Source organism: Papaver somniferum, chromosome 1 (assembly GCF_003573695.1).
Source record: "Papaver somniferum cultivar HN1 chromosome 1, ASM357369v1, whole genome shotgun sequence".
NCBI lineage: Eukaryota > Viridiplantae > Streptophyta > Magnoliopsida > Ranunculales > Papaveraceae > Papaver > Papaver somniferum.
Window position 1 is genome coordinate 153,146,446 of NC_039358.1, and position 27,224 is coordinate 153,173,669.

The 27,224-nt window shown below is 35.9% G+C and overlaps 3 protein-coding genes across 3 annotated transcripts; all 3 read right to left on the reverse strand.

Moving 5' to 3' along the window:
* Positions 1-10,094: 10,094 nt before the first annotated feature.
* Positions 10,095-11,262, reverse strand: LOC113352422 (pentatricopeptide repeat-containing protein At2g30780-like). Its single transcript, XM_026596244.1, has 2 exons — positions 11,240-11,262; positions 10,095-11,106 (listed from the first exon to the last, which is right to left on the reverse strand). Exons 1-2 carry the CDS (start codon positions 11,260-11,262, stop codon positions 10,095-10,097), a joined length of 1,035 nt encoding a protein of 344 aa, XP_026452029.1.
* On the reverse strand, positions 10,880-17,598 carry LOC113304899 (DEAD-box ATP-dependent RNA helicase 32-like). Its single transcript, XM_026554024.1, has 9 exons — positions 17,038-17,598; positions 15,298-15,573; positions 14,826-15,149; positions 14,409-14,609; positions 14,146-14,301; positions 13,598-14,001; positions 13,091-13,239; positions 11,198-12,453; positions 10,880-11,106 (listed from the first exon to the last, which is right to left on the reverse strand). Exons 1-8 carry the CDS (start codon positions 17,410-17,412, stop codon positions 12,104-12,106), a joined length of 2,235 nt encoding a protein of 744 aa, XP_026409809.1. The 5' UTR covers positions 17,413-17,598; the 3' UTR covers positions 10,880-11,106; positions 11,198-12,103.
* A 6,263-nt stretch (positions 17,599-23,861) lies between these two features.
* Positions 23,862-26,790, reverse strand: LOC113304909. The gene is made up of 2 exons (XM_026554032.1): positions 26,537-26,790; positions 23,862-25,230 (listed from the first exon to the last, which is right to left on the reverse strand). The coding sequence occupies exon 2, from the start codon at positions 25,202-25,204 to the stop codon at positions 24,203-24,205; it is 1,002 nt and encodes a 333-aa protein (XP_026409817.1). The 5' UTR covers positions 25,205-25,230; positions 26,537-26,790; the 3' UTR covers positions 23,862-24,202.
* Between the last annotated feature and the right edge of the window lie 434 nt (positions 26,791-27,224).

A 27,224-nucleotide genomic window follows, 5' to 3' on the forward strand; every position in this document is an offset into this window, starting at 1 on the left:
AGGTAATCATTGGTTGATTTTATATAAAAGCCCCATAAGACAATTGTCTTACACTCGTAAAGAGTAAAGAGTGAGCAAAAAAAAATAGAAAAAAAAGAAAAGAAAAAAAAAATTGTATATAAATAAAGCTCCTCTTCATTTATCGACACTAATAAATGATAGGTCCGGAATCGCGGATAATCATAGTCGATGAAAACAAAAACCATATCATCATTATATAGCAAGTCAAAGAGACTATTGATGAGGTTCTTGACACTTTGATAGCAGTATGTGTGAAACGTTGTCCCTGTATCTGTCGCCTAAGCAAGCGTGGAGTGCAGGATCCAAGGAAACTATCACATACTTGTTGAAAAGGAACATGCCCTTAGAGTATCTAATCATGTGGTCGAGTTAAATGGGTGCTTCTCTCAACTAATGCGTTATAAATATATATCCTTTGACGACATTCATACAAGTATTGTGGGTAACATCTTTCACTTAAGTCAACATTTTCACACTTCACTTTTCCATTTCCATTTTCTTATTTATCCATGTGATTTCAGTATGCGAGTGTTGTGATAAACGTTCCAACAAGTACGATGACTATCTTAGTAGAGTTTTGCAATCATGTTGAATGTCACATGTAAGTAATTGCTTATGTGTGATGATTGGAATGTATGTGGGATGTTTGTAGCTAAAGAACATATGCAAGCTAATTATTTGGATTTTTGCTTTGTGTCTATCCTTAGTGGTTCTTCCAAGGAAAGAGATTGGAGTAGATTTTGTGGGTATACCTCTTTTAATCCCTCACGAGACTATAACTCGTCCACTAGGGACACCTAGGGGTTTAAAGGTCTGTTATTCATGCTAAGAGTAACTGTATCCTCACGACATGGAGTTGTTGTATTTAGGATTAGTTTTATTTAGTTTTCTCGAGGATTAGCAAAATCTAAGTGTGGGGGAATTTGATAAGTGCATAATTCATATGATTTTAGTATCCATTCCATACTTGTTTTAGCTATTATTCTTGCATATTTTCGTATTATTACTTTGGTTTTCTCTTATTTGTCTCAATTAGGTGAATCATCCAAAAATGAGCTATAAAGTGCTGAAAATATCTAAAAAAGATAAGTATTCCAAGTATCCAAGTGCCCAAGTCCAAGAGAAGTGGAAGAAGTGCGACGAAAAGGAGCAAAACGCTCATAATCAAGACACAGGACAAAGACCGATCTTAACTCTTTCAAATTAAGGATTTCTCATCATCATTTTGAATAGAATTGAAATATAAAAATAATGCAAAAATAATGAGGTCATTCCGAGTTCGGATGAAGAAGTTGTGACCAAAACAGTTTTTATCAAATACCGAAGACAGTGAAGTCCGCGAATTGGGTTCGCGTACCGGGTTCGCAGACTTAATTCCGAAAATTTCTGCTGGAATTTGAAGTTTGCGGACTGGGTTCGCAAACTTAGGTAGTAGGAAACGTGTATTTACACTTTGGAAGGCCTAAGATACTTTTGGATCCGTTAGGTCATATTTTTGGGTCGGGTTCCTAAACCAGACTAAGTACGTGAAGGCCAAGCAATGTAACCTATAAAAAGGTATTAGGATAATCAATCGGGGAATCTCTTCTTCTACATTTGTTCTAGGGTTTAGAAACATGAAACCTTTTCTCTTTCTTCTTGTTATGAACTCCATGAACATGAGCTAGAATTTTATTATTGGTTAAAGATGTAGTTGGATTTCACATAACATGATTTTGGGTTTAATGAATTAGTTTTGTCTCATATTTATTGTTCATGATTCTCTGGAAATATAGTTATATGATTGACGTATTATAACATGATTGAGTATTTGTTTTGTCGAGTTGCAAATTGGTAGAACTCATATTCATATCTATTGTTAGTTTAGGGTTAATCATCGAGCGATAATCCTTGAACACAAGTAGCATAAATATGATTGTAGGTTATAGTGATATATCCTTGTAATCATATGAGATCCATGAACTTTGTTCTAATTGTTTGCGCAATGTATTTCAATTGCATTGGTTAGCCTAATTTCATGAATCTTAATGCTCCATGGGAATTGAACTTGATTAGCGCAAGGCGTTAGGTTATTCTTTTGGTAGAATTCATACTTGCATCGTTTTACATGTATGTGTGATGATAAGAGGAAATTGCGGGATATTCTTTCGACTAGGTATCTTAGGGATTTTGATAATGAGAGATTAAATATCAATTCTAGTTATTAAGACAACAACATGTTAGTGAATGAAAACGAAATCCTTAACCAATGTCTTTACATCTTGATTTGAGTGTTTGCTTTGCTTTATTTGTTTTTAGAATAACTTAGTTTATAAAAATCAGAAAATCCCCCCATTGTTTGATATAGAAAGCCGAAACATATTGACAACCTAGTCCTCTCTGTGGGAACGATCCTTTCTTATCCTTGCTATATTATATATTTTGAGTAGTGATAAAGTAATTTATTTTTGACGCATACGAAAACGATCAAGAAGATCAAGTCTGAATTGCAATGACCTAAGTAGAGCCAACACATCTTGCGCAAGACCATTCAAACTCTGGTGAGAATTCTCTTATTTTTTCATTCCATCAACAGATGTACCAAACGCCTCAATGGCTTTCACATTGTTTTCAGTGCTTGAAGATGTCTCTTCCCATTCTTTTATCACTTTCTCTACAGCTTGTCTAACCTCATCATCCATTATAACCTACAAATTAGCCGTACAAGTATAAGAAATTTTAGCACATCTAACCCAATTACATAGCCATTATAAACTAACTCAAGAACTTCAAAATTCTATCAGGATTTGAGGATTTTGATTCCATGGGTCTTCACATAACCACTTAAATTCAATGTAAACAACTAATTAAACAAATTTAGAAATTAAATGAAAAACTTTACAGCAAAATACTAAATCAAACAGTAGAATCATATCAAGATACAAAATTAGATATTAGATTTAACCAGGGAAAGCCAAGGATATTAAAGAAACATTAAATTTTGTTAAGAAATAACCACCCGCAAACATGTGCCATAAACAAAAAAATACAATTAAATCATAACACCATATTCGGAAGTTAGCTTACTTATGACCCTACTGTTCAGACTAATGCTAGCTCAAATATGCTTTATTCTACGATTACATTGCAGAAAATCTGCCCAAGCAAAATAAGAAAGTACTACACAAGTTAACGTAAGAATCCTAAGGGTATCGTGTAGGTCTAACATGCAGCCAGCTTAACAAAATTTTGTCTAATGCATCCAAAAACTTCCCCTAATAAATTAAATGCCACAGGAAAAAAGTTAATATACAGGAGAAATGAGAAACCTACTTGAGAACCAGATTCTTGTTTACGAGAAGGCCTAAAGGAATAGTTCCAGACCACTTATTGTTCTGCCCGTACCTACAACCATCATAATTAAGAAGTAACTAAAATCTCAGAACTTAAAATATCCAGCTAGTAACGGCATAAGGTCGAGGACTGTATATGTGGGGGATTAAAATTAAGACTGACATCTAAGGCGTCTGCCCCACAACATAGAAAATCACACAGGTATAAAATTCAAATTCCTAGTTTTTACAGGTTGTTAATTTCACTGATCCAATACGCCATGCACGTATTGTACCGGCTACCCCGTACATTATTTAAAATAGCTGATTTATGAATATCATACACCCAAACCGAAACTAAAATCTCTAATTTATACAGTATTGAGTACAAGAAATAACTCTAACAATTAACAAGGATAACCTTACAACTACATGATCTCCAACGGTGACATAATAAATTAAAGTCCAACTAAGCTATAACAAGAGAAAGCAGAAAATAACAGCATAAACCAATAAAACACACATGCATTTTAAATTTGACCTAACAAATAAAGTAATAAATCCTGAACCAATCGAGCTGATTTTGAAACTTGGATTATTGAAATTTATGAAATCCAATGCCCTAAAGACAGCCACTACTATAAATCCAATGACCACTATTCACTATAAGAACAGAAAAATCTAATATGGGCTACAATTCCCTTTGATGAAGGATAATACCTTAAGCAGATGAAGGATTATGCAGTTGAAGTTTCTCCAACAAAAAATCTAAAAAATAGAGGATGAATTTCAATAAACCAATAAAAACCCAGAATAAGCAAGAAAGAAATAGGCCTCGATCACTAAGAAAACCAGATTAGAATCATAAGAATTCAACTAAAATCGAAATTAAAATAAAAATCTTACCCATGTAACAACCGGATACTTGCGCAATTTCTTCAACCTACTGGTTTTTGAAACCTGGCTTGATTGGGATATACCCAAATTAATTGGGGTATACCTAATAACACAAATTCAGGTCATTTAAAAGTAAAAGAAGCCACCCGTTAACCATGTATTTTCTAAATGGATAATATATCCTTGTTTAATTAACATTAAAAAATGTGATTAGCTTAATTAATTGAGTATATTAAAACTTTTATCCTAAGAATTCAATCAACACCAGTTCTGAATTTTGTGAAAAGTCGTCCGGCAAGGTCTACGGATGAAGAACATGCCGATTATATCTGGCCGGCAAGGTCTACGGATGAATAACATGCCGACTATATCCGGCCAGCAAGGTCGTTGAATAAAGAAGATGTCGACTTTATTATTTTTGACACACAGGAGACTGTTGTACATGTTTCACTAGTCGGCATCTTATTGATTTTTCACCTTGCCGGCTACCTTATAGTCGGCAAGGTCAACAAAAAATACCCTGCCGACTATAATATTTTTGACATACAGAGAAGGTGTTATAAATGCATGATTAGTCGGCAAGGTATTAATTTCATAACCTGCCGACTAAACTATAGTTGGCAAGGTATAAAGATGAATATCGTGCCGACCCTGTAAATGCTAATTTCAGAGATGAAAAGTTGGCAAGGTCGACAAAAAATTACCCTGCCGACTAGTATTAATCGGCAAGGTCGACAAAAAATACCATGCCGATGTTTGGTAAACATGTTGAGTCATAAACGATTTAAGATTGGGTATGATTTTGTACCCAATCTCAAAACCCGTATCATACACAGTTTCTTCTAGATTTTTTTTTTTTGATCTTTTTTTTTTTTGATTTTTTTTTTTTGATTTTTTTTTTTTGATTTCATAATTAGTTTTGGAAAAATATTTTGGATGGATTTTAGTCAGTATGGTTTTTTGGGGTGCAATTTGATCTTTTAACACTTTTTAGACACCCGTTAGCACACTAGGTTGGATGGGTTTAAATTTGGTATACCCCAATTAATCTGGGTATACCGCAATCAAGCCAGGTTTTGAAAGTTACAGAAGTGGAGATAGATTGATTTTTTGGGTTAGAGAAGACAGAGAGAGATCGGGTTTAGGCTTGAAAACGCCTGCTTTTGCCTTTTATTCTGGGAACCCCCGAATTGACTTGGGTTACGGGTGTGGTTATGGGTGTATTGACCTCCCCATATTTTTATGTAACTACCTCTGGACCAAACTGGTTATTGGCAGTAATATTTGTTAGAGCATTGCTTGTTCGACCTCGCATGCGTTGCTATCTCAAGCATGTTTGTCAATGTTAGTGATCAAAACTATAAGTCTTGATTTCTAGTCTAATATAGCTAAGTCTCGGACTAGGATAGAAAGTGTAGTTGAGATCAAGGATTTCATGGCGATTCATCATACAAGTAGAAGAACTACTCAAGGAACCGGTGGAACTTCTCGACAAAAAGGTATGTGAAGACTTGAACTTATCTGTCACTCAAAAGTCTATATATTCTATATCCTACTTCTTGAGACAAAAAGTCGTATGCTATATATAGACTTAGATTATACGCATTTGATATTTCGAGCCGAGTTTACCTCGCCTATTTATATCTCGAAATATATGTTGGTAAGCGTTTCGCTTCAACCGTGTTTATCTTTACCTAGTATGTTTCAGTCATCTTGAAAATTGCTTTGACGAGAAATGGTGTAATAACTGTATAACGTCCTCTAAGAATGTTTCAATGATTGGAATGAGAGTTTAGATTACATAACCAATGATGGACATAAGTATTGTTGTGGAAACACATATGTGCATAAGTCCTATTCCTTGAACCAAAGTTTGCGAACTTTGTTGATCAAGAGAAACCGGAAGAATGGCTTGTTGCCAAGTCCGCGAACTCAGTCCGCGAAGTGCCGAACTTCTCATCCCGAGAAATTCTGCTGGAGTTGACAAACTAGTTTCGTGAGTACCAGTCCGCGAACCGGCGGAAGGTCTTTTGCCGAGATTTTCTGCTGGAGTTTGTAAACTCTGCCGGGTTGCTTAAGTCCGCGAACCTAGTGTGTGAACTTAAGAAGGTTATATATCTGAAGATGATTTCTGAACTTAAACTTATAAAGACTAAGGAATGCAGTATGCAAACCGTGGCTACAAAGTTCATGAACCGATTCAAGTGAATCAAATCATCTTTGCTTCAATTGCGTCTTGTGTAGTTACATAAGATTTCCTTGCCATTGAACAACTCTCTAACTAGTTCATTTGAGTCATTTGAACTAGTTATGGTGAAGAATGGTTGGTATGAAATACTCATATGGCTAACCTTTGGTTAACTATTGTTGAACCAACAAGTGCATACGTTTGGGTACGGTTAACAAACCTAAAAGCGTGCATTTCATTTGTGTGTAACAAGCTAGGTTTTCGATCTAACGGTTGAGAAATATTAGCTTGAATCCAAATCAGGTTTTCATCTAATGGTGGATATTGATTGCTTCGTTACCAAGGTAACTTGATGGCAAACCCTGATTTGAAAGACTATATAAAGGAGACATCTAGCATTGTGCAAAACTAATCCCCACACCTTAAGTGTGATACTAGTTTGCGTGCTAGAGTCGGTTATCCTTTAACCTTTGGTTTTTCTTCTTCAAAAAACCAGGTTAACGACTTGAAGACTTCATTGGGATTGTGAAGCCAGACCGATACTACTTTTATCGTAGTTGTGTGATCTGATCTTGCATCTTCTATCGTACGAGTACAATCTAATTAATTGGCTTGAGATTGATATCTCCGATAGGCAAGATATAAAAAGTAATCACAAACATCTTCGTCTCATTGTTTGTGATTCCGCGACATCTTGTTTCGCTACCATACGATTAAGATTGTTGTGAAGGATTGATTAATCTAGGTTGTTCTTCGGGAATATAAGACCGGATTATCAATTGGCTCCTGTTCACCTTGATTATTATGAAAAGACGGAACAAAAACTTTAGGGTTTTTCTGTGGGAGACAGATTGATCCTTTGATAGACTTGTCTGTGTGAGACAGATTTGTTTATTGTCAAAGCCTGCGATTTTCGGTCGTAGCAACTCTTAGTTGGGGTGAGATCAGATAAGGGAATCAAGTGCGCAGTATCCTGCTGGGATCAGAGGCGTGGGGAGTGCAACTGTACCTTGGATCAGTGGGAGACTGATTGGGGTTCAACTACAGTCCAGTCCGAAGTTAGCTTGGAGTAGGCTAGTGTCTGTAGCGGCTTAATACAGTGTGTATTCAATCTGGACTAGGTCCCGGGGTTTTTCTGCATTTGCGATTTCCTCGTCAATAAAATTTCTGGTGTCTGTGTTATTTCAATTTCCGCATTGTATTGTTTTATCTTTATAATTGAAATAATACAGGTTGTGCGTTAGATCAATCAATTGGAGAATCCGACCTAACGGTTGTTGATTGACACTTGGATATTGGTCTTTGGTACCATCCAAGTTATTCCTTGTATTTGAGTAGTACTCGCAGTTTCTGTTTGAGGAAATCAAATCAAGAGAGAGATATAAACTCGTTGATATACTTTTAATTGATTGAGTCTTGTTGATTCTCTTAAAAGTATATTCGAGTTTCTCCATACAGATTGTTAAACGAAATATTGGGTGGTGTTGTTAGATCCCCGCTTTTTCAATATTGTTTGTACCTGATGATCCCTGTAATAAGATATGTCCACTTTGATTTTTGTTGGCACGAGCATCAATTCTTAAAATGGGGTATGTGTTCTAATTTTTTGATTTTATCCACGACATAGCTTATTAATTTGACGGTCGATACTGAGAATTTGTGATGCCGAGTATTTGCCTAGTGTTAGAAATTACTATCACCGACAATTAAAAATTGAATCCAAATTCTGCAACTAATGACAAACAATAGCTGCGGGAAGCCTGAGCCTACCCTCGGCCTTGCCGAATTCTTCTTGGTCAGTATAGGTGGGTCTATTCATTCTCAAAGAACCATAGTTCAGAGTTAAATTCCTTATACTGCTTGGCAATCAATTAGGGGTGGCGGTGTAGTTGCCACATCTCTCTTCTGCAAGGGAAATGAGTTGCAAGCTTATATGCTATCTCAATTAAATACCAGCATCTGTGCAGTTCTCGTCTCCAATATATATAATGACAAGTACCTCTCCACCTCACTTGCGCAAGGAAGACGAATCAGTTCATCTTACATTAGTAATAAGTAATAAATCGAATTATGCACAAGGAGTAAAATGAATGAACAAGTGAAACAAGATGACCAGGAGCAGAACAATAAATAAAAGTTCTGCGCAATAAATAAACCTGTTGGTGTAGTTATCTGGAATAATTCTCTTAACCAAGTCGGGGTTTCCAAGAAAATCATAGGAGGAGCAATGCTCTTGTACAGTTTGTAACTGTAGGTGATAAAATAATCGACAATAATGTAGTATAACTTTAACATAATTACACACCAAAGTGGGATGAAGTGCATTAGAACAAGCAAAATTGTTGAGAGATTCGATCTAAAACCTTCAGAATCAATCTGCAAATTCAATTAAGTTATATGCAGTTCCCCTGGAGTTCTGTAGGGGATTAACTTGTTATTTCAGATGTTTGAAACAAAATTATGTACCTCTAATAAAGAATGCACTCTTAACACTGGGCAAACAATAAAGAGAAGGAAAATACTGCTCCATGGGTCTCTCTCGGCTGCTGATTTTAGACAGTATCTGGCTAGCATACAAACCGTGGTAACATTGGCAGGTTGTTTCACTTTCCAAAAGTCTTCAGCAATTTAACATTGGAATTCACAGTTTGAGCACACATTCTGCAAATTAGTGACCAATGAAGAGATCAGTCAGGAAGCAGAAAACTAAGTACTAATGCAAGCTAGACTTGCTAAGCCAATTTCCAGGGGGGGGGGAAGATGGCTAATAACTGAAAATAGCACGGTAAGTTCAATAAAACACACATTTCGTACCAGAAAATCATTTAAATACAGAAAAACCGGGTATAAATTATTGCTTATGGGCTTTCAACACGCATATTGTACCTGAACTGCAAGTTTTTATGGATTTTTCTACCAGAGTTGAACATTCTAAAATGGGCTCAGAAGAATGCGATTGGCAAGGGCTTCTATGGCTATTAGCTAGATCACGGAGGCACCATTTATCTACTCACCAATCCCATGGTATTTACTGTTAAGCTATTAGTTAGATCACAGAGAAACCATTTATCCACTCACCAATCCCATGGTATTAACTGTTAAGCATGGGACAACAAATTTTCGCTACTAAATCCAAAATACCTCAAGAAAAAAAATGACTATGATAGGATAAAGCTTTGATGTTAATTCCTAAAACATACCACTCTTAGTAATTCACAATTACTAGGTAAAACATTTACTACATCTATTACTATTCTTAAAGAACAAATTTGAACAATGTCTGTTAGAAGTTAACGTATCATTGTTTCAAAAAATACAATCAATTTTATACATAGAAGGTAAAATGCTTCTTGCACCACAAACGGTGGTAAAAAGAGCAAGTTGCACTGGTTTTGGATGCTTTTTTAGTGATTAATTAATTGATGAACAATACGAGAAAAAAACCCTTACTTGTGCCTTGTTTCTAGCTCTGAAGTTCTCTACCCCAGTGTGAAATACGATATCCAACGATTAGCTGAAGCGAATGGACATAGCCTCGGCATGAAAAAGATGGCGCAGTACAATAATCTAGGGTGCTTTAGGATGAGAACGCATCCCTAGGAATTTCAAATCCATGCTTGAACATTGCTCCAACTACCTGCTCTACTTTGGTTCTTTGACCATAATCCGTGTAGGCCCTATACATAATCAAGAATGTTTTCTTTGATATTAGATTGTTCCATCTCTTCAAGAACTTTTTCCATTTCCTCAAGCCGATTTTGTGATGAATACATGACCATCTTACAATGATACAAGGATCGACATATCCTCCATCTAGCAGACTCAGCCTGCTTCACAAATTTCGCCAGCTCTTCCACAGCATTGCAACGGAAAAAAGTTGCTATGATTGCTAACATCACATTCTTTGTTACAACCCTAGTGTTACGATTAAAAGCATCATTAATATAACACTGCACGCGTTCTATCAAGTTCTCTTGGGCATAAACGTTAATTAGCTTCACATGTAACCAAGCCCTATAATCCTCTTCCGGGATAATCTTCATCAATGCTTCAATCTTCCTAACCCTATCAGGGTCAGAAGAATCACAGTATGCAGCAATCATGGTTCTTACTAGTACCACATCTTTCTCATTTACATGATCCTTAACCAATTCATAAATACTCTCCATCTTATCCACTTTCTTCCAATGCGCATAACCTCGAAGCATGTACAAATGGGTTTTAATATCAGGTTTGACAGGTCCTTGTTCCATGAATGCATACATCCACTCCATTTTATCAAATTGCCAAGCACTAACATACCCAGAAATAAGATTGTTATAAGTGATTATATTAGGAGAGAGGTTTGCCTCCTTTATCTCCAAAAATATCCTCTCCATGTAAGGTACCAAACACAATCGACCATACAGTGAAGTTAAAATGTTATAAGTAACAATAGTAGGAACAACTTTTTTCTTCATTTCAATAAACAACTTCCGACATTTCCAATCCAAACCATTGTACAAATACGCTGACATTAAGGCATTACACGTCGAAGCCGTCCTCTTCCCCACACTAGCAGCCTCCATAAACAACTCAACGGCGAGGTCAGCATCCTTAACTCTACCAGAAATCACAATCCCCTTGGCATATTCCTCCGTTTCCATAGCCCAACCTTCATGATTTTTTTTTAAATCTCCAACTAAACACCTGCAAAATGATACATCATTACATCATAATACTCATTCACACTCTACATCACACTATTTCCAAAACCCTAAGAAGTTATCAAAATTTATACCTGCAGAGCTAATTGAGGCCGTGACGTAAGCTGATTAAGCACCTCAATAAAAGCCGAACTCCCATGTCTTGGAAACAAATAACTAGAATCCAAAATTCCTTCAATCTTCACCAAATCAGAAGCATTTTCAAGTAATTTATCTCTTAACTTAGATACATCGAAAATGAAATTGGGTTCTTCATCAAATCTATAACTAGCAGAAGGATCTTTCACAGTAAGCAATTTGGTAATCTCTCTAGGTCTAGGAAAATCATTTTTTGAACAAAAAGAACGAGATTGAATAAAGGGTTCCCCAATAAATCTACGATTTAGGTTTTTCTGTGTTGTTTTAGGTTTTACATACCATTTTTGTTGTTGTTAAATCAGTTCTGATTTAACCCTGTTTGAAATTCCCAATGCTCTCTTCATCTTATTGTAATCAGTTTTGGATTACTCATGATTGATGCTCACTAGGGTTTTCATTAAAGGTGTGAAGATGGAATATCTTTCTTGTGTAATAAGATGAAGAGTGAATATGAAAGTTCCATGGCGGTAGATCTAGTTAAGGCATTTCGGATGGGGTAGTATATTTCAGCATCCTATAATTGATGTTCGCAACTTCTGAGCTTAGGGTTTTGTTATGAGAATAGCACGGACACTTTTCCTAAAGGAGACGGAGATCAAAGGGGAAACCATCCAAGTCGAACTTATCACTAGGTTCATCGATTGCCCTCAAATTTTCAAACAATTGTATTTAAAGAAGGCACATATAGTATAATTGGTTTTTCTTTCTACATCAGATATCAAAACTGTTATGAGAAAAAGAAGGGGGAAATATGTTAAACACAGATAAAAGTTCACATTAGAAGGTAACTTGTACTCAAAAGCAGTTGGATTTCAGTATCGCACTTGCGAAATATCAATCTGCTAAGAGTGCATGGAACTCAACAACTTGAGAGCAATGGCTTCCTGTTCAGCAAGAGAAACTGAGTCTGGACTAATTTCAAGTTTGTCCCTCTTGGCCCTCCCACCGTCGTTGCTACCGCTGTCAAAATGTGTCTTTAATTTCTTGTTGGATCTGGCACCTGCTTCTTCTCTATCTGATCCAGAGGTAAGCTCACCATCTTCTTCGCTTTCTTTTTCATCTCTCCCTCTCTTCTCCTTCTCCTTCTGCTTTGTTCGCTTCTCTTGAAGTCGTTTTTTTTGCAAAACTTTATCCTCTTTGTCCCGTTTTTTCATATCTTCCAGTTGGTTCGCACGGAATGCTTTTATAGACTCTGTAATGAATGACAAACACCAGTGAGAGAAGAGAAAAGCATAATATAAGCATTGGCGATTATTCAGCTTCACTTGATTTAGGCAGACACTTTTTGTACCACATACATCCAAGAAACAAGTGGTTTTGTTAACTTAAAAAGAAAACATTGGTTTTGTTGTTCTTGTATCATGAAAGACTCCACATTTATCGAAAGGAACTCATTTAATTTTGGAGTGTGATAAGAAATTGGTGATGGACAAAAAGCAAGAAGGCTGATTACGGTGGAGAAACCACAAACTGATGCCTTATTCTAAGACAATCAGAATGCCATTGGCCTAAACCTCAATCCGTGACAATTTTAATTTCTACTATAAAATATAACCTTGAGCCTGTTTACTTAGCAAAAGCATATTGGTTAGACATGTTTTGGAGGAAAAAAACTATGCGACTGATTGATCTATATTATTCCGTTGCTTAAAATATTGGGATCATCTGAGATCAAAATGGGTTACCCAACACCATACTCAACGGTTTCCATTTTCCACATGCTCAAACACTAAAAGAAGGTTTTCTAGTCTTTCTTTCTTCCTCTGTCAATGTATAATATCAGACGCTAACCAAAAAATAGCTTAAACAAGCATGTAAATGATATGTACCTCTGTCAACCTCAATGGAGCCATTGTCTCTCTTGGAAATTGTTGCAAGTGGAGGAAGTAAATCGCCTTCATCAATGATAAGCCTTGTCCCAAATGGCCTGTGCGGATTTATTTTAAGCTTCTTTTTCTTCGGAACCCTGGCTACCAAGCTACATGATGCAAAAGTACCAAAAGATTAGAATATTCAACAAAACATTGAGGTGCAAAACAAATACAATCATTAGGGAGGTATGAACAGAATAAGATTGTGCACCCTGTGAATTTTAGTTATTAAATGATCCAAGTCACTCGATCTTTACAGTATAACACTAGATAGTGTTATGTACCACGAAAAATAATGTTTGAATCTTTTAATTTGAAAAGGGTATGAAATGAATGTGTAAAGCTGGACCAAGTTTAAAGCTAACTGGAGCAAAAGGGTATGAAATGAAATGTATGTTGGATAGAAAATCCTAAGGTGATGCCTGAAGAAAAGTAAGTAGTTGTTGATTAAGAGATACAACATACACACTAATCTCGTTTGTAGCTTTATTTCCTCCATCCATTTGAGTATCCTGATCATTTTCAGCTTCACCATCTGGCTGGCTATTGTTGACCTTTTTCAGTTTCAGCAACATTGACACATCATCACTTGTGGCATTCTCTTCTTGAGAAGCCACAACTTCTAGCAATGGTTTTGATATAGTTTTCTTATTCAAGAAACGGAGCTTTGGGGTCATAGGAAGACCTAGTGACGCGGAGAACTCCTCAATGGGAACTTTCGTAACGTCGAACACTTCTTTATCTCCCTGTTTATGTATAGATCTAACATATGTGACGAAAGCCCTTTGAGCGAGATGCTGCATACTTGGATACTTAACTAGTAATGCAGCCACTAACCCAGAAACTGACTGCAACTTTTTCGTGTTTGCCTGCACAAATATTCTATAAATAAATTTGGCAACAAAAGCAGGGGACGAAGTTGTTATATTGGATTAAACTACTCCCAGCGCATAACTAAATCAAAACCTAACAATTGAAGGATGGAGGAAAAAAAAAAGAAGAAGAAAACTTGCCTTAATCAGCTTTATTGGTACTTTTTTTGAGTGCAATTTTTTGAGCATTTCTTCTTCCGAGGGATCAAGAAATAACACAGATTTCCCTACAGCACAATTACGAGCAGTGCGACCAACTCGGTGAATGTAAGATTTTTCATCATCTGGACAGTCCACCTAAACAAACATCTCGATTAGCTATAAGAACCCTTGAGACCAAAATTACCTCCACACAAAAATGTCAACTGCAGAAATGAGGGGAAAAGAAAGTAAGAAAAGCTAACCTGTACAACCCAATCGACCGGCTCCTTCTTGAAATCAAGGCCTCTTGAAGAAACGTCGGTTGAGAAGAGGACTGAGCACGTTTCAGACTCACAAAACTGGGAATATATGATCATCCTTCTCTCGAGCTTCATCCGCCCATGTAGACACTTTAAGGGAATTCCTGGATGCAGCTTCTTAAACACTTCAAAGACAAATTTTACCTGAAGAAGGGCGAGCTCAGAAGAAACCATTTTGATATGAAAGGTGAGACACGGTTTACAGAGATATAAAATTCATAATTCGAAACATTAGACCTAAAGATTGTGACAGATCCAACCAAAATATGTCCCCAATCATGAATCACCATGATTGCATGTTGCCAAGGTAAGAAAGCCAAACGATTCCAACAGACTGTAGGCTGCCATCAACAACATTACCTGTTTGCATGTTGACAGAAATACAAGAATCTTTGATTTCAGATGCGCCTTTATAAAGCTCCATAACATATCCAACTTCTGATGAAGAGGAACAATAATTGCCGTTTGTTGCAAAAGAGAAGGGGTGGCATCCGCGTCCTCCTCATGCACGTTGATATACTCTGGATCTTTCAAACTCAATCTAGCAAGATCCTTGACAGACTTTGTTTGGGTAGCTGAGAAAAGTAAGGTCTGCCGCTGCTTTGGGAGCTGTGATATAATATTATTCATTTCTGCTTTAAAACCGTCATCAAGAATCCTGTCTGCTTCATCTAGCACCAAAACCTGTTTCCTGGCTAGCAATATAGCCAAATCAGTAACCAAATAGGAGTAACAAATTTCTAAACTACAAAGTAGAGTTCAATCCTTTTTTGCTTTTCCCTATTTTTTAGGGCTTAAAGAGAGCGAAAAAGCAAACAAACCGTCTCGTGACCTGAAGTTGTGAACAATCGAAGTTTGGAGTCTCATCCATATGCTGAAGAAGCCGTCCAGGAGTACACACCAAGATGTTCAACTCATTAACACGCTCCTTCTCAGATCCAACATCTTTGCGTCCACCAATTAGAAGTCCAGCACTGAAACCATGGTGCTTCCCTACCTCAGTCAGTACCTCAAAAATTTGACCCGCTAATTCCCTTGTGGGAGTAATTATAATGCTTCCAACTCCATCTTCAGGACCCCATCTCAATTTATACAACTTCTCTAATATCTGAGTAAAAACCAGCCTACTTGTTAATATAACTTGGCAAATCACTAACATATAAACATGAAAAACTATCTAGCTACCAGTGCAATTATATAAGAGAGAAAAATCAAGAAATCTTGTAACATGACTCAACAAAGAAGTAGTAGCCTGTAGGCAGCTTATCACTAGGCTTGTGCCTTCATCAAAGGATAGATAGAAAGCATCACTACTACCAAATAACTTTTAATGAAATGCCTCCCTGCTAAATAAAACAAATTCTTAACCTCCCTGCAAAAAATGCAATGTGAGATTAGGAAGAAATCTTGAATTCATAACCTCCCTGCTAAATAAAATAAATTCTTTTCTTGTAGGAATTTTATCAAACAACTAAGAGGTATTACACTGAAATGCCTAATTCAGAACCAACAAACCCAAGATTAAATTTTGTGCCGGTTAATATTCATCCTATCTGACTTACTATTGAGATGAAAAATCATAATGCCTGGCCGGTCGATTCACATAATTCCCACCTATATAACAACTAACAAACAAACTAGAGTACGTAATAGAACACGTCCCCTACATATTCCGAACTTATAATGTATCAGAATACATCTGTAACATCCACGACATATTCCTAACTATATGAAACAAGATAATGTATCGAAACACGGCCGATAACTCATAGCAACGAATTTTTTTAACTCTTCTAAAGAATTAACACTTCTGAAGAAGAACATAGAAGAACGAAATACAGGCAACACTATACACACAAACACAATTCTTAACATGTTTGCTTTGTTTTAACTATACCGGTGCCTCAGCATCACCACAGTGTCCAATACTCACCAACACACTATGACTTTAAACACCATAATAATTGCTTAGTGTATTTGCTTGAGAATAATAACTAGAAAACCAACCTGACAGGAAAATAAAATCTTAACTTCATGATAATACAACAAGCAATTCTTATTCTCAAGCAAACTTGCACAAAATTTTCATAAACCATTAGATCACCCCAATTACCTTCACTAGATACTCATGTGATACTGTATGCTCCTATTGATTCAGATTTATAGCTAACATTACAAAGGCATCTGTCATTTTGTATTACTATTATAATCATCGCAAAAAAACAACCAACTGGAGCATAGGCTGTATTCTCTAATCCTAAATAGTTTCATGGCTAGGAGGTGTTACACCGAAATGTCTAATTCAGAACCAACAAAACAAACCCAAGATTATATTCCTGCCCCTGTCAATTTTTGTCTCTCATACACAACCTCTAAAGTGATAACATTAGGATGATGACCTATCTTAAAAGTGACAAAAACAGCAATATCAGGATGTGAACCAGACTGAGTGATTTTACCAAACACATCGACAGTAATTTTACCAAACCTGACTGAGTAATTCTTTGTAATCATTCTGATAAACATGCATCAATCACTAGCATATAAAAGAAAAAATCAAGATTAAACGTACCGGGAGGACAAAGGCAAGAGTTTTTCCAGAGCCAGTTTTGGCAGCACCCAATATATCTCTACCACATAATGAATGTGGCAATGAAGCACGTTGAATATCAGTCATTTCTTTATACTTTCCTTTAACTAAACCATCAATAGTTTTCTTTGACATAGGTAATTGTTTAAATTTTGTACAACCTACATAAGTAGAGTAGGTATCTTCACCTATTTTACCAACTGGAGATTTTGATGGTAATGGTTTCATAGCTGATGGATTTGTACCTGAATCTGGTTTTCCAGAATTTATCCATGATTCAAGTAATTCGATTTCGTGTACCTCAGATAGCCGTTTTTCTTGACGAACTGATGATTTCTTGGATTTTGGTTTCCTCATAGTGGGTTTCAGCTAGGGTCTGAGAAATTCTCACTGGGAACGAACTATCAGGGTTCTGAGAAGGAAGAGAAACTAATAATCAGTATCGGGAGGAAAAACTGAACAAGGGCGGTGCCGCTGTAGGAGATGATAACGAAGGGTTTAGCGCCGTTAGGGTTTTTATTTTTATTTAAAGTAAATATGAGAATGCGGTGGGCAAAGGACACAATGAGCCCTGGTAGGCTGGTACCCAATTTTATCGGTGTTTGAAATTGCGTGTGCCCAAGGAGGAGTAAAAGCGTGCTCCGTGGCTAGGCAAACATGTTCGGTGCAATCCATGGCGATTCCCGAATGAGGTTTTTTTTTTTTGATTCAAAATAAGAAACTTTGTAAATAGATTAAGAGGTTACATTGTTATCATAATCTACCCATTCCTGGAATTCTAGAGGTAAATCAGATTGGAACTCAAAATTAGCTTTCAAAATTCTGGTTTTTTTTTGCCAGTTTATCAGCTACTCCATTAGCATTCCTCCTAACTGAGACACAACTCCAATGAGTTAACTGACTTAACAAGAACTTAATATCTAAAATAAGGGACTGATTTATCCAATGAACATAGAAGGTTTGTCCATTGATGGAGTTTATTAAAAGTTGACTATCTGATTCAAAGACCACTTTTCTAAGACCTTTATCAACTGCATAGTTAACTGCTGCAACCATTGCTCTGCACTCCAGTTCTTCTACTTCAATTCCAAGATTCATTCCTCCATTGAGATACCCTCCTTGAACTCCAAAGCAGGTGCCTGCAAAATTTCTAACTATTAGTCCAATTCCTCCCTGTAAGTTATGTTCCATAAAGGATGCATCAAAGTTTATTTTCAAGAAACCATTGTCTGGTGGAAGCTATCTCTGAATCTGCAAAGTTCTGGTAGCATTAGAAGAGGAAGTATTGCAAATTCTAGTAATCTTATGAATGTTATCCAGAGAGAGATCTCTGTTTGGATTAATATTCTGAAAAAAATTTGAACATCTATCATTCCAAATGGTCCAAGCAGTAACCATAAGAAGGTTGTTTAAATCCTGTCTGTTAATACCTGCCCCAAATACCAAATTTGCTCCTGCAGAAAACCATGAAATAATCCAATTTTTGAAAGAACCATGCTGGAAAATAATATTACCCACATTAACATTGACAGACAACCAAAAAGATCTAGCATAGGTGCGGTTCAGCAACAAATGGTCTACAGACTCAATGGGATGATTACACAAGCTACAATGCACATCAATATCAGGCTTATATCTAGCAATTTTGTCTCTAGTTGGGACTATTTCCTTTAAACATTTCCAAATGAAAAGTTTTACTTTATGAGGCAGATTAACTTTCCAAAGTTTCTTCCAAACCTGATTAACAACTGGTTGAACACCTGCAATAGTATTAGGAGGTTCAGTAATCACATTATAAACACTTTTGACACTAAAAATCCCTTTCCTATCAGGCAACTAGATGAGGGTGTCAATACCAGTAGCAGGAACTCTCATAGACAATATTTTATTAGCAGAATCTGGAGAGAACATGTAATGAATCAAAGGAAAATTCCAATTCCTAGTTCATTCAATAAAAAGATCAGAAACACAGACATACGAAACAGTGTTGACTAAACCATCAGTTGGGACTGGAGGATGATCAAGGTCAATGACCCATTAATCTAACCAGATTTTAGTTTTGGTACCACATCTAATAGCCCATAAACTATTATTTCTAATGATAGTGATACATTTATATATACCTCTCCATATCCAAGAACAACTCTCCTTAAGTTTTTCAAAATGCAAGATACTGCAATCTTTAAAATACTTACCTCTTAAAAGTTGGACCCAGAGTTCTTCTTCCTCAGTAAGAATTTTCCACACTAACTTACAGATAAGAGCAGTGTTAAAGGATTCTAAATCTCTGAAGCCTAAGCCTCCTAAATCTTTATGCCTATTGATGTTATCCCAAGAAGTGAACTTAATACCTTTTCATGCCTTATGACCCCACCATAAGTTTCTCTGCAAAGTGTCTAGATGTTTTATCAGTGTAGAAGGAATTTTAAAACATCCCATTTGATAAGCAGGTAAAGTATTCAAAACAGATTTTATTATAGTTGATCTACCTGCTTGGTTAAGAGTGGTACTGGCATAGTTGTTTAATCTAGCTTGAAAAGATTGCATTAAGGGATCAAAAGACTTGATCTTAGAATGACCTAACAAAATAGGAGCTCTAAGATATTTCTCTGAATCAGATATGATAGTCATATTCAAGGCATTAGCAAGAACAACACAATCTTGAGGACTAATATTCTTACTAAAGTACACACAAGATTTATCAAAATTTAACATCTGACCTGACAGCTTACCAAAATCAGATAACATCTCCAAAATAGCATTAATGTGCTGCATATTGGCTTGACCAAAAATTAATATATCATCTGCAAACAACAAATGAGTAATGGCAGGAGCTTTCCTAAAAGCTTTGACACCAACAATAGTTTTGTTATTTTCAGCAAACATCAAAGTTCTAGATACATATTCCATAGCAAGAATAAAAAGATATGGGGATAAAGGATCCCCTAGTCTAATACCCCTACTTGGCTCATATTGATCACAAGGAGAACCATTAAGAAGAATCCTAATGCTTGTAGTGGTAACACATTGCATCACAAGATTACAAAAATCTTTGCTAAAACCAAATTTTTCAAGAACTTTTTCAAGGAAATTCCATTCCAATCTGTCAAAGGCCTTTGACAGATCAAGTTTAAGGGCCATTGTACCACTGAAACCTTCCTTTTGTTTCATAGAATGAATCATTTCATGAGCAATAATAATATTTTCATGAATGGCTTTACCTGGTACAAAAGCAGCTTGGTAAGGACAAATGAGTTTCTTAAGATAAGGTCTAATTCTATTAGCTAGAATTTTTATAAATGATCTTGTAAGAAGCATTACAGAGACTTATGGGTCTAAACTCATATGGCATTTTGGGACTTTTACACTTAGGTATAAGAGAGATATAAGTTTTATTAAGACATCTTGGCATATTACCACTTTGAAAAAATCTTTTGACAACATCAGTAACATCTCTACCAACTAATTGCCATTGAGTTTGATAAAACCCTGGTTGAAATCCATCTGGACCAGGTGAACTCCAAGCAGGCATACTTTTGACAACACTTTCAATTTCCAAATCAGAAGGAACAACATGGAGCATAACATTATATAATACAAGGTATGACATCAAAATCAGTATCATAAATAACAAGATTAGTAGTAGTAGCTACATTACTAAAATGACTAGTAAGGAGATTACTAATATCTTTCCTATCTCTATACCAATTTCCATTGGAATCACAAGAGACATTGATATTGTTTGTATGCTTCCTTTTATTGACCATAATATGAAAAGTCTAGTGTTATTGTCCTTGTCAAGCACAGTTTTATCCCTAGATTTTTCTCTATAAAAATCAGATTGGATTTTATACCAATTATCTAAATCACTAACAATGGACTTAACCCTTTCATTCTGATCAACAACATTAGTGTCATTCTGAGCAATTTCTAACATAGTTTGTAATTTATTTATGTTTACCTGGATGTCACCAAACTCCATTTTGTTGCACTGAGATAAAGAAATTCTAGCACTATGTTGCTTTTGCTTCAATTTGTAAGCAGTACTCCCAAAGAGTTCAAGATTCCAAGATTTTTCAAGTTTCTCCTTAAAATTATTATGTCCTATCCAAGTTCTGAAAAACTTAAAAGGTATCCACAAAAACTTAGGAACAGGGTCAGTTATAAGAAGAATAAGAGAATGATCAGAAGCAACGAAACTCAAATGCAAAAGTTTAGCAGTAGAGAAATTTAAAGACCAATCAGAATTACAGAGAGTCATATCCAATCTAGCTTTCATAGTACCAGTTCCAAAAGAATTGCTAGTCCAAGTATAATCCTTACCTTCATAGACAATATCCACTAAACCTGCATCATTAACTTTATTTTGAACCCACCTATCAGAAGTGTTAGTATTGCTATTCAAATAAAAGTTTAAGTCTCCTATTACAACCCAAGGTTGTTGAACATCCTTACTGAACTCAGCTAAAAAATTCCACTGAACTTTCTTAGGATCAGAGTATGTAGAGCCATACATAAAGGAAAATAAAACTTTTGGCTTGCTGGGGTCAAGTTGGACAACAACATGAATTATGTTATTTTCACAGCCTATAATTTCCACATCAATACCATCCTTCCACATTAATATAAGACCACCTGCATAACCAATCCTATCAATGCAAGTTTAATTCAAATAATGAATAGATTGAGCTACCTGAATCATTCTAGTTTCTTCAATTTTAGTTTCACACAAAAAAAATAAAATCAGGATTTTGAGTTTTAACTAAATTTTGAAACTGATTTTTTGTGAAATTGTTAGCAATACCCTGCACATTCCAAGAAATAATCTTCATTTTAAAATGGAAAGAGCTAAATTTAGACAAAGTTATAAAAAAAGAGTATTTTACCTTACCCCCTTAGTGCCTTCAGTCTGGTTATCTCCTGTTGTGATTATGCTAGTTGTCTGTGAGCTTACAGGTATGTCCACACTGTTTCCATGTTCAAAAACATGACCATCTGGATACTCTTTCCTCTGCGTTTCTCCTAACCTTTATATATCAGAAATATCATCCTTTCCTCCACCTTGAGCTGAGATAGAACCTATTATATATCCATCCTTAGGTGGGACAAATACACTAACTTTAATATTAGCCTTTTGACTTGCCTTAGGAACTTGATCACCACCCTTTGCAATCACCAACTGCTTCCTCATACCTTTCTTGGCATCTCCAAAGTAATGCTGCTTAGCATGAGCCTTTTCTAAGTATTCAGCAGCAGCTTTACAAGCTTCCTTAGTGTGATTGATAATATAGCAATTAGGACAAATCTTATGAGGTTGCTTCTCATAGAAGAACTTAATCCATCTAGTTGTACCAGCATTGGTGATTGCCATCACTCCCCTTCTCAGTGGAAAACTAAGATCCACCTGAACACAGACTTTGACTGGTTCACCTCCAACTGGCATTCCATCAGCTGGCTCAATTGCCTACACTTCACCCACAATCCTTTCAATCTTAGTTGTACCAGAAGTATTCATATGCTCTGGTAGAATCTTCTTAACCTGAATCCAAAAACATTGGGTACCCCAATCCAATTCTTGATAAACAGTTCCTGAATCATAGAGTCTCAGATTAATAAGGTAACCATTAATACTCCAGGGTCTAGAATAAAAAACCTTCTTCTGAATGTCTTTAGTCTTGAATCGAAATTCAATGATGTTATCTTCCAATTCAAAAACTTTGAGACCCCCTGTAGGAATGAAATCCCAAGTAAATCCAATATTCCTCTCCACAGTCTTCAATCCTATCTTTCCTTCAAAAAATATTTTCCCAATAAGGCTAATTTCTTCTTCTTCAGCTTCATTATCCTCAGCATTATCCGATTGATGATAAACAACTTCCTCAATGTTTCCCAAATCTAGAGCAACTTGCATAAATTTCGAAGCCAGATCAGTGATTGATTTCTCACTTGTTTCTGCCATTGAGATGAATAAAATAGTTTCACAATCGAATTGAGAGATACTCTTGATGTGTGAAACCCTGTTCATAACTAAACTTTTATATTGAATAAACCCTAGTGATTCAAGGGATTGAGCTGTTTCATGAGATAAAATATTCCGAAAATCTTGTGATTGAGAGAAAATAATGGGTTGGATATCACCATGAAAAAGCAGATCTTGTTTTGAAATGGTAACTTTCGTAGCCTGATTTGTTCCGATAAGTACGAGAGTAAACAACAAAAGCAGTTTGTAACGGAATTTTGACATTTGAATTTCCTGATAGCCCGCCGATCTTCAACCCATTGAACCGCTCCAGGAACTCGGCAGAGAAAATTATCCAGATAATTCAAAATCGCATACTGTAAACTCACGATAGCTTCAAAAAGCATTGGAACAACTTCTGCAAACGCCTTAATCACAACTTCAAACATGATAAACACCATTTGAGATAGCACTAGCTGCAAACACATTAGGGAGAAATAAGATAAGCAAGACATGAGTTTTAAATTGTGAAAATACTCAGAATAACTAAAAACCTCGTTAAAACTGTGAAAAAGAGTAAGACAGACTGTGAAAAAAGGATTAAGAACATCGGCAAAAGAAAAAGGACATCAAACTAGTATGAATTAGAACTTTTAAAACAAAGAATCAATCGAGATTGAAGAAAGAAAATTTTACTGAGTCGACTCAGTTTTCACCGGAATGAGGTTTGTTGTCAAAATGATATCCACTGTGACAATCTGACGCATTCGAGCAAACTATGGAATGTTGCTTCTTGCAATAGCTCGTATTAAGAGTCCCCTGTAATGGCCTCCGAAGTAAAATATCAAGCTTGCAACTTCCTTTTTCAAATGAAATAAACTTCATACAGAATACGTTTCTATTCTAGAATTACAACAACCAGTTTTTTAATAATCATATTTTAAATTAAAGAGCACTTAAAGGTGTCGTTACCTAGTACAAACCACACAAGCTAACCAAGTACTAGAACATGGTTCTGAAATGAAATGATACAACAGCTTAAACAGTAAGAGATTACTGAATAAGTGAGAGTTACTGGAATCTTTCTGTTAGCATTCTAAGAGCCCTGAACGGTAGAGAAAAAAATTCCTGTCCAGATTGCAAGGGCTCAAATCCAGATATATCACTGGATGCAGTCCTATTCTGTACTCATCCTATGGAATCTGTATCGCTAAACAGATCAGCATGAGACTGGACTGGATGAACACCTTCTTCGCCTTCAAAAAGATCTTTGGTGTTGGATGATACAGCTGCATTAAACATTTGGGATTCAGATTCTGTTTTTGGGAACAGAAATTGCTCAGGGGCAGTTCCGCCTGTTTCTAACTTTTGCACTGGTTCATTCATCTTTGGCTCCGACTCTGCATCTTTTTGTAACTCACTTGACCTTCCATTCATAAAAGATATCCCATCTACTCTTGGAATCTGCTCAGTTGATACCATGGTCTGGGTTTCTAATTGCGCGCCAGATGTCTTTGCAGCCTCATTGTCTTGCAACATGTGGGATAATTCAGCAACAATTTGAGTCGTCACAGCTTCTGTTTTAGAAGTTTCAGAGGGTAAAACAGTTTCAGCCTTCGGTGGTACATCAATGACCATCTGAGAAACACGGTTGACATTATTAAGCACTCCATTTGAAACTTGGCTTGCAATTTGAGGCAACTGCTTTGTTGGCACAGATACTTCATTTCTTGGAGGAAGATTGCCACTTGATCTACTCCTCTGTTTGTATTGATTTGTAGCATAATCATTAGGCGGAGTTGGTTTGTCCAGCGAGACATGAATCCTTTTGACCATCTTAACTTGAGGTGCAATATCATTTGCATCAGACACCGGAACTGAGAACCGTGGTTCGAAAACAATACCCTTTAAAATTCTATTGGTGTCACCGACTCTAACAGTTAGCAAATATCCAGCATCAAATGAACCATCAAGGACACCAGTAACTACCTGACCCACCATGGGATCAACTGAACTAGCTTTTCTATCCCTCCTACGTCGGTTTCTCTTCACCACATCTGGTACAGAATCAGAAACACTTTCTTTAACTTCACGAGCCACATTTTCATTCTTCCTCGGACGACCCCGCTTTCGCTTCACAGGCAGGTTTTCTACTGGAGCAGGATTTAGCGCTTGATTCTCTTGGCTCATATTTCACCCTTCTAAGAAGCAGAATCCTACAAAAAAAAAATGCATGGAAACATTTTTTATTTGGAAGATACAGAAATATAAATTGCAGGATAAAACATGTATGTTGAAGCTGTTTCAACCATTTATTTGTTAATTGGGATTGTAGAACAGTGTCAACACAACGAGTATGAAATCATAAAAAGAGTGCCTAATTGCATATAATATTCCTAGCCAGAAATATCTACCTAGTGATATACCTGATATCTGTTACATATACAGGCCATATTACAACCAAAGACAATTGAATATGCGAAATGTTCCTAAGCTATACAAGATGCGCAACATTCTCCAAAAGTGAAAATAATAAAAGTAAAATTAGTTCATCTTCGCATCACATTTACAGTTTTTGATGATAAGTAGCCAATTTCTTATATCAATATATGCATTTCATTCTACCATTTCAATAGATAAGCATGCTTGCTTCTAATAAACCCTCTGGCGAGAAACTTAGGGGATTCCGGATTTACATTGACCTAAATGACTCAGACTTAAGAGTCCTGGACTACGAATAACAGTAAGACCGATATCTCAGAAAAAAACCATTCATCCTTTCTCTTCATAAAATAAAATTGTATAACCCAACCAACAAATCACATTTGCGAGCATCTTGAAATAGCTTGCTGTTAGCCCTCCTCTATCAGCTAAACAATTACATGAAACACACTTTTCAGTGTTAAGTCTCGACTACACGGGCTCTCTCTTTTAATGTCACTGCTTAGCAGTCCTTAACCCCTATACCAAAATAACTGACACAGAACAACTGCTTACTGACAACAAAACAGTAAGTTCATAACAGCCAAAAAGTTGAAGTACAGAAAATAACAAAATAGTTAAAATTCTTAACTTCACATTCAACTCTAATACCCCTTCCTGTACACCGTGGATTAACCCAAGCAGTTTATGTATGATGCTTACAATCAAACTATAAAGAAATCAATCTCATAAGGGTATTTTTCAACTAATTCAATTTATCGGCCAAAAAATAAACATTTTTTTCATTTTATTCCTCTGTGTAGATTTTCAATGAGCTTAAATCTTCTAAGAAAATCCAGAACAAGGGCGCAAAAAATAACTACTTTTTGAACCATGATCATTCAATAACAAAATCACATAATAATAATATATATACACATAAAGAAACTAAAAGCAAAATACACTATCCAGAAATCTCATTCTTAAAATCTCGTCAAAACCCTAGAAGAAACTAAAAATACAATCCTTCAAACTAATTGAAACTTACATTTAAAACCAGACATGTAAAGATCATAACTTAGGGTTTTAGAAAAAATATACCTTTTTGCAACTCGACAGTGAATCGAAAAATCTCGTCTTTTTTTCTCGAAAAACCCTAGCTTTTATTCGTTTATACTAGTAAAAGTAGAAAGGAAGAAGGAAATATTTGGTGGGAAGGATGAAATACAGATGAATAATTCTTAAAGCCCCATCTTGACAAAATAGGGTATTTTGGGATGTGATTTTACTTTGGCAGCACAGCAGTTTAGGTTTACAAAAGGATAAATATAAATATAAATAAATTCGGCGATTTAGTATGATCTTTGAAAGTGACGATGTGATGAGAAAAAATAAAAATATGATTTTCAAATGTGGTAAGATTACCGCCTTATCCTCGTGTATGGTTTAGGTTAATCCCTAATTCTTAATGACTGACCTCACTTTACTTCTACACGTGTCCTCTCAAAATCTACTTTTTAACCGTGGTCAAGATTCAACCATTCTTGGTTAGGTCCAGAATAAAATACAGCGTACTGTATTTTCCATTTTTTTTGTCTTATCTGTGTGTACCAGCACGGCCACAGCTTTGGTTTTTTGGAATTCATGTCAGAGGTAGGATTTGATGACATGATTACATTGACATAGTCTTCACGTTTCAGCGTCATTTTTTTTACTAAGCCCAACTGACAATGATTTTGAAGCTAATTTTTTTTTTGATAATTTTTTTTGACATGGTCTTCACGTTTCA

Excerpts from the sequence above, each read along its gene's own strand:
- LOC113352422 (XM_026596244.1), bottom strand. The coding sequence starts at position 11,262 with ATGGGAGTTCGGCTTTTATTGAG. Across the intron at positions 11,107-11,239 it reads GGAGTTCGGCTTTTATTGAG|GTGTTTAGTTGGAGATTTAA; the intron begins GTGCTTAATCAG and ends ATCATTTTGCAG.
- LOC113304899 (XM_026554024.1), bottom strand. The coding sequence starts at position 17,412 with ATGAGGAAACCAAAATCCAAGAAATCATCAGTTCGTCAAGAAAAACGG. Across the intron at positions 15,574-17,037 it reads CTCTTGCCTTTGTCCTCCCG|ATATTAGAGAAGTTGTATAA; the intron begins GTACGTTTAATC and ends GTTTTTACTCAG. Across the intron at positions 15,150-15,297 it reads TCGATTGTTCACAACTTCAG|GTTTTGGTGCTAGATGAAGC; the intron begins GTCACGAGACGG and ends GCCAGGAAACAG.
- LOC113304909 (XM_026554032.1), bottom strand. The coding sequence starts at position 25,204 with ATGAGCCAAGAGAATCAAGCGCTAAATCCTGCTCCAGTAGAAAACCTG.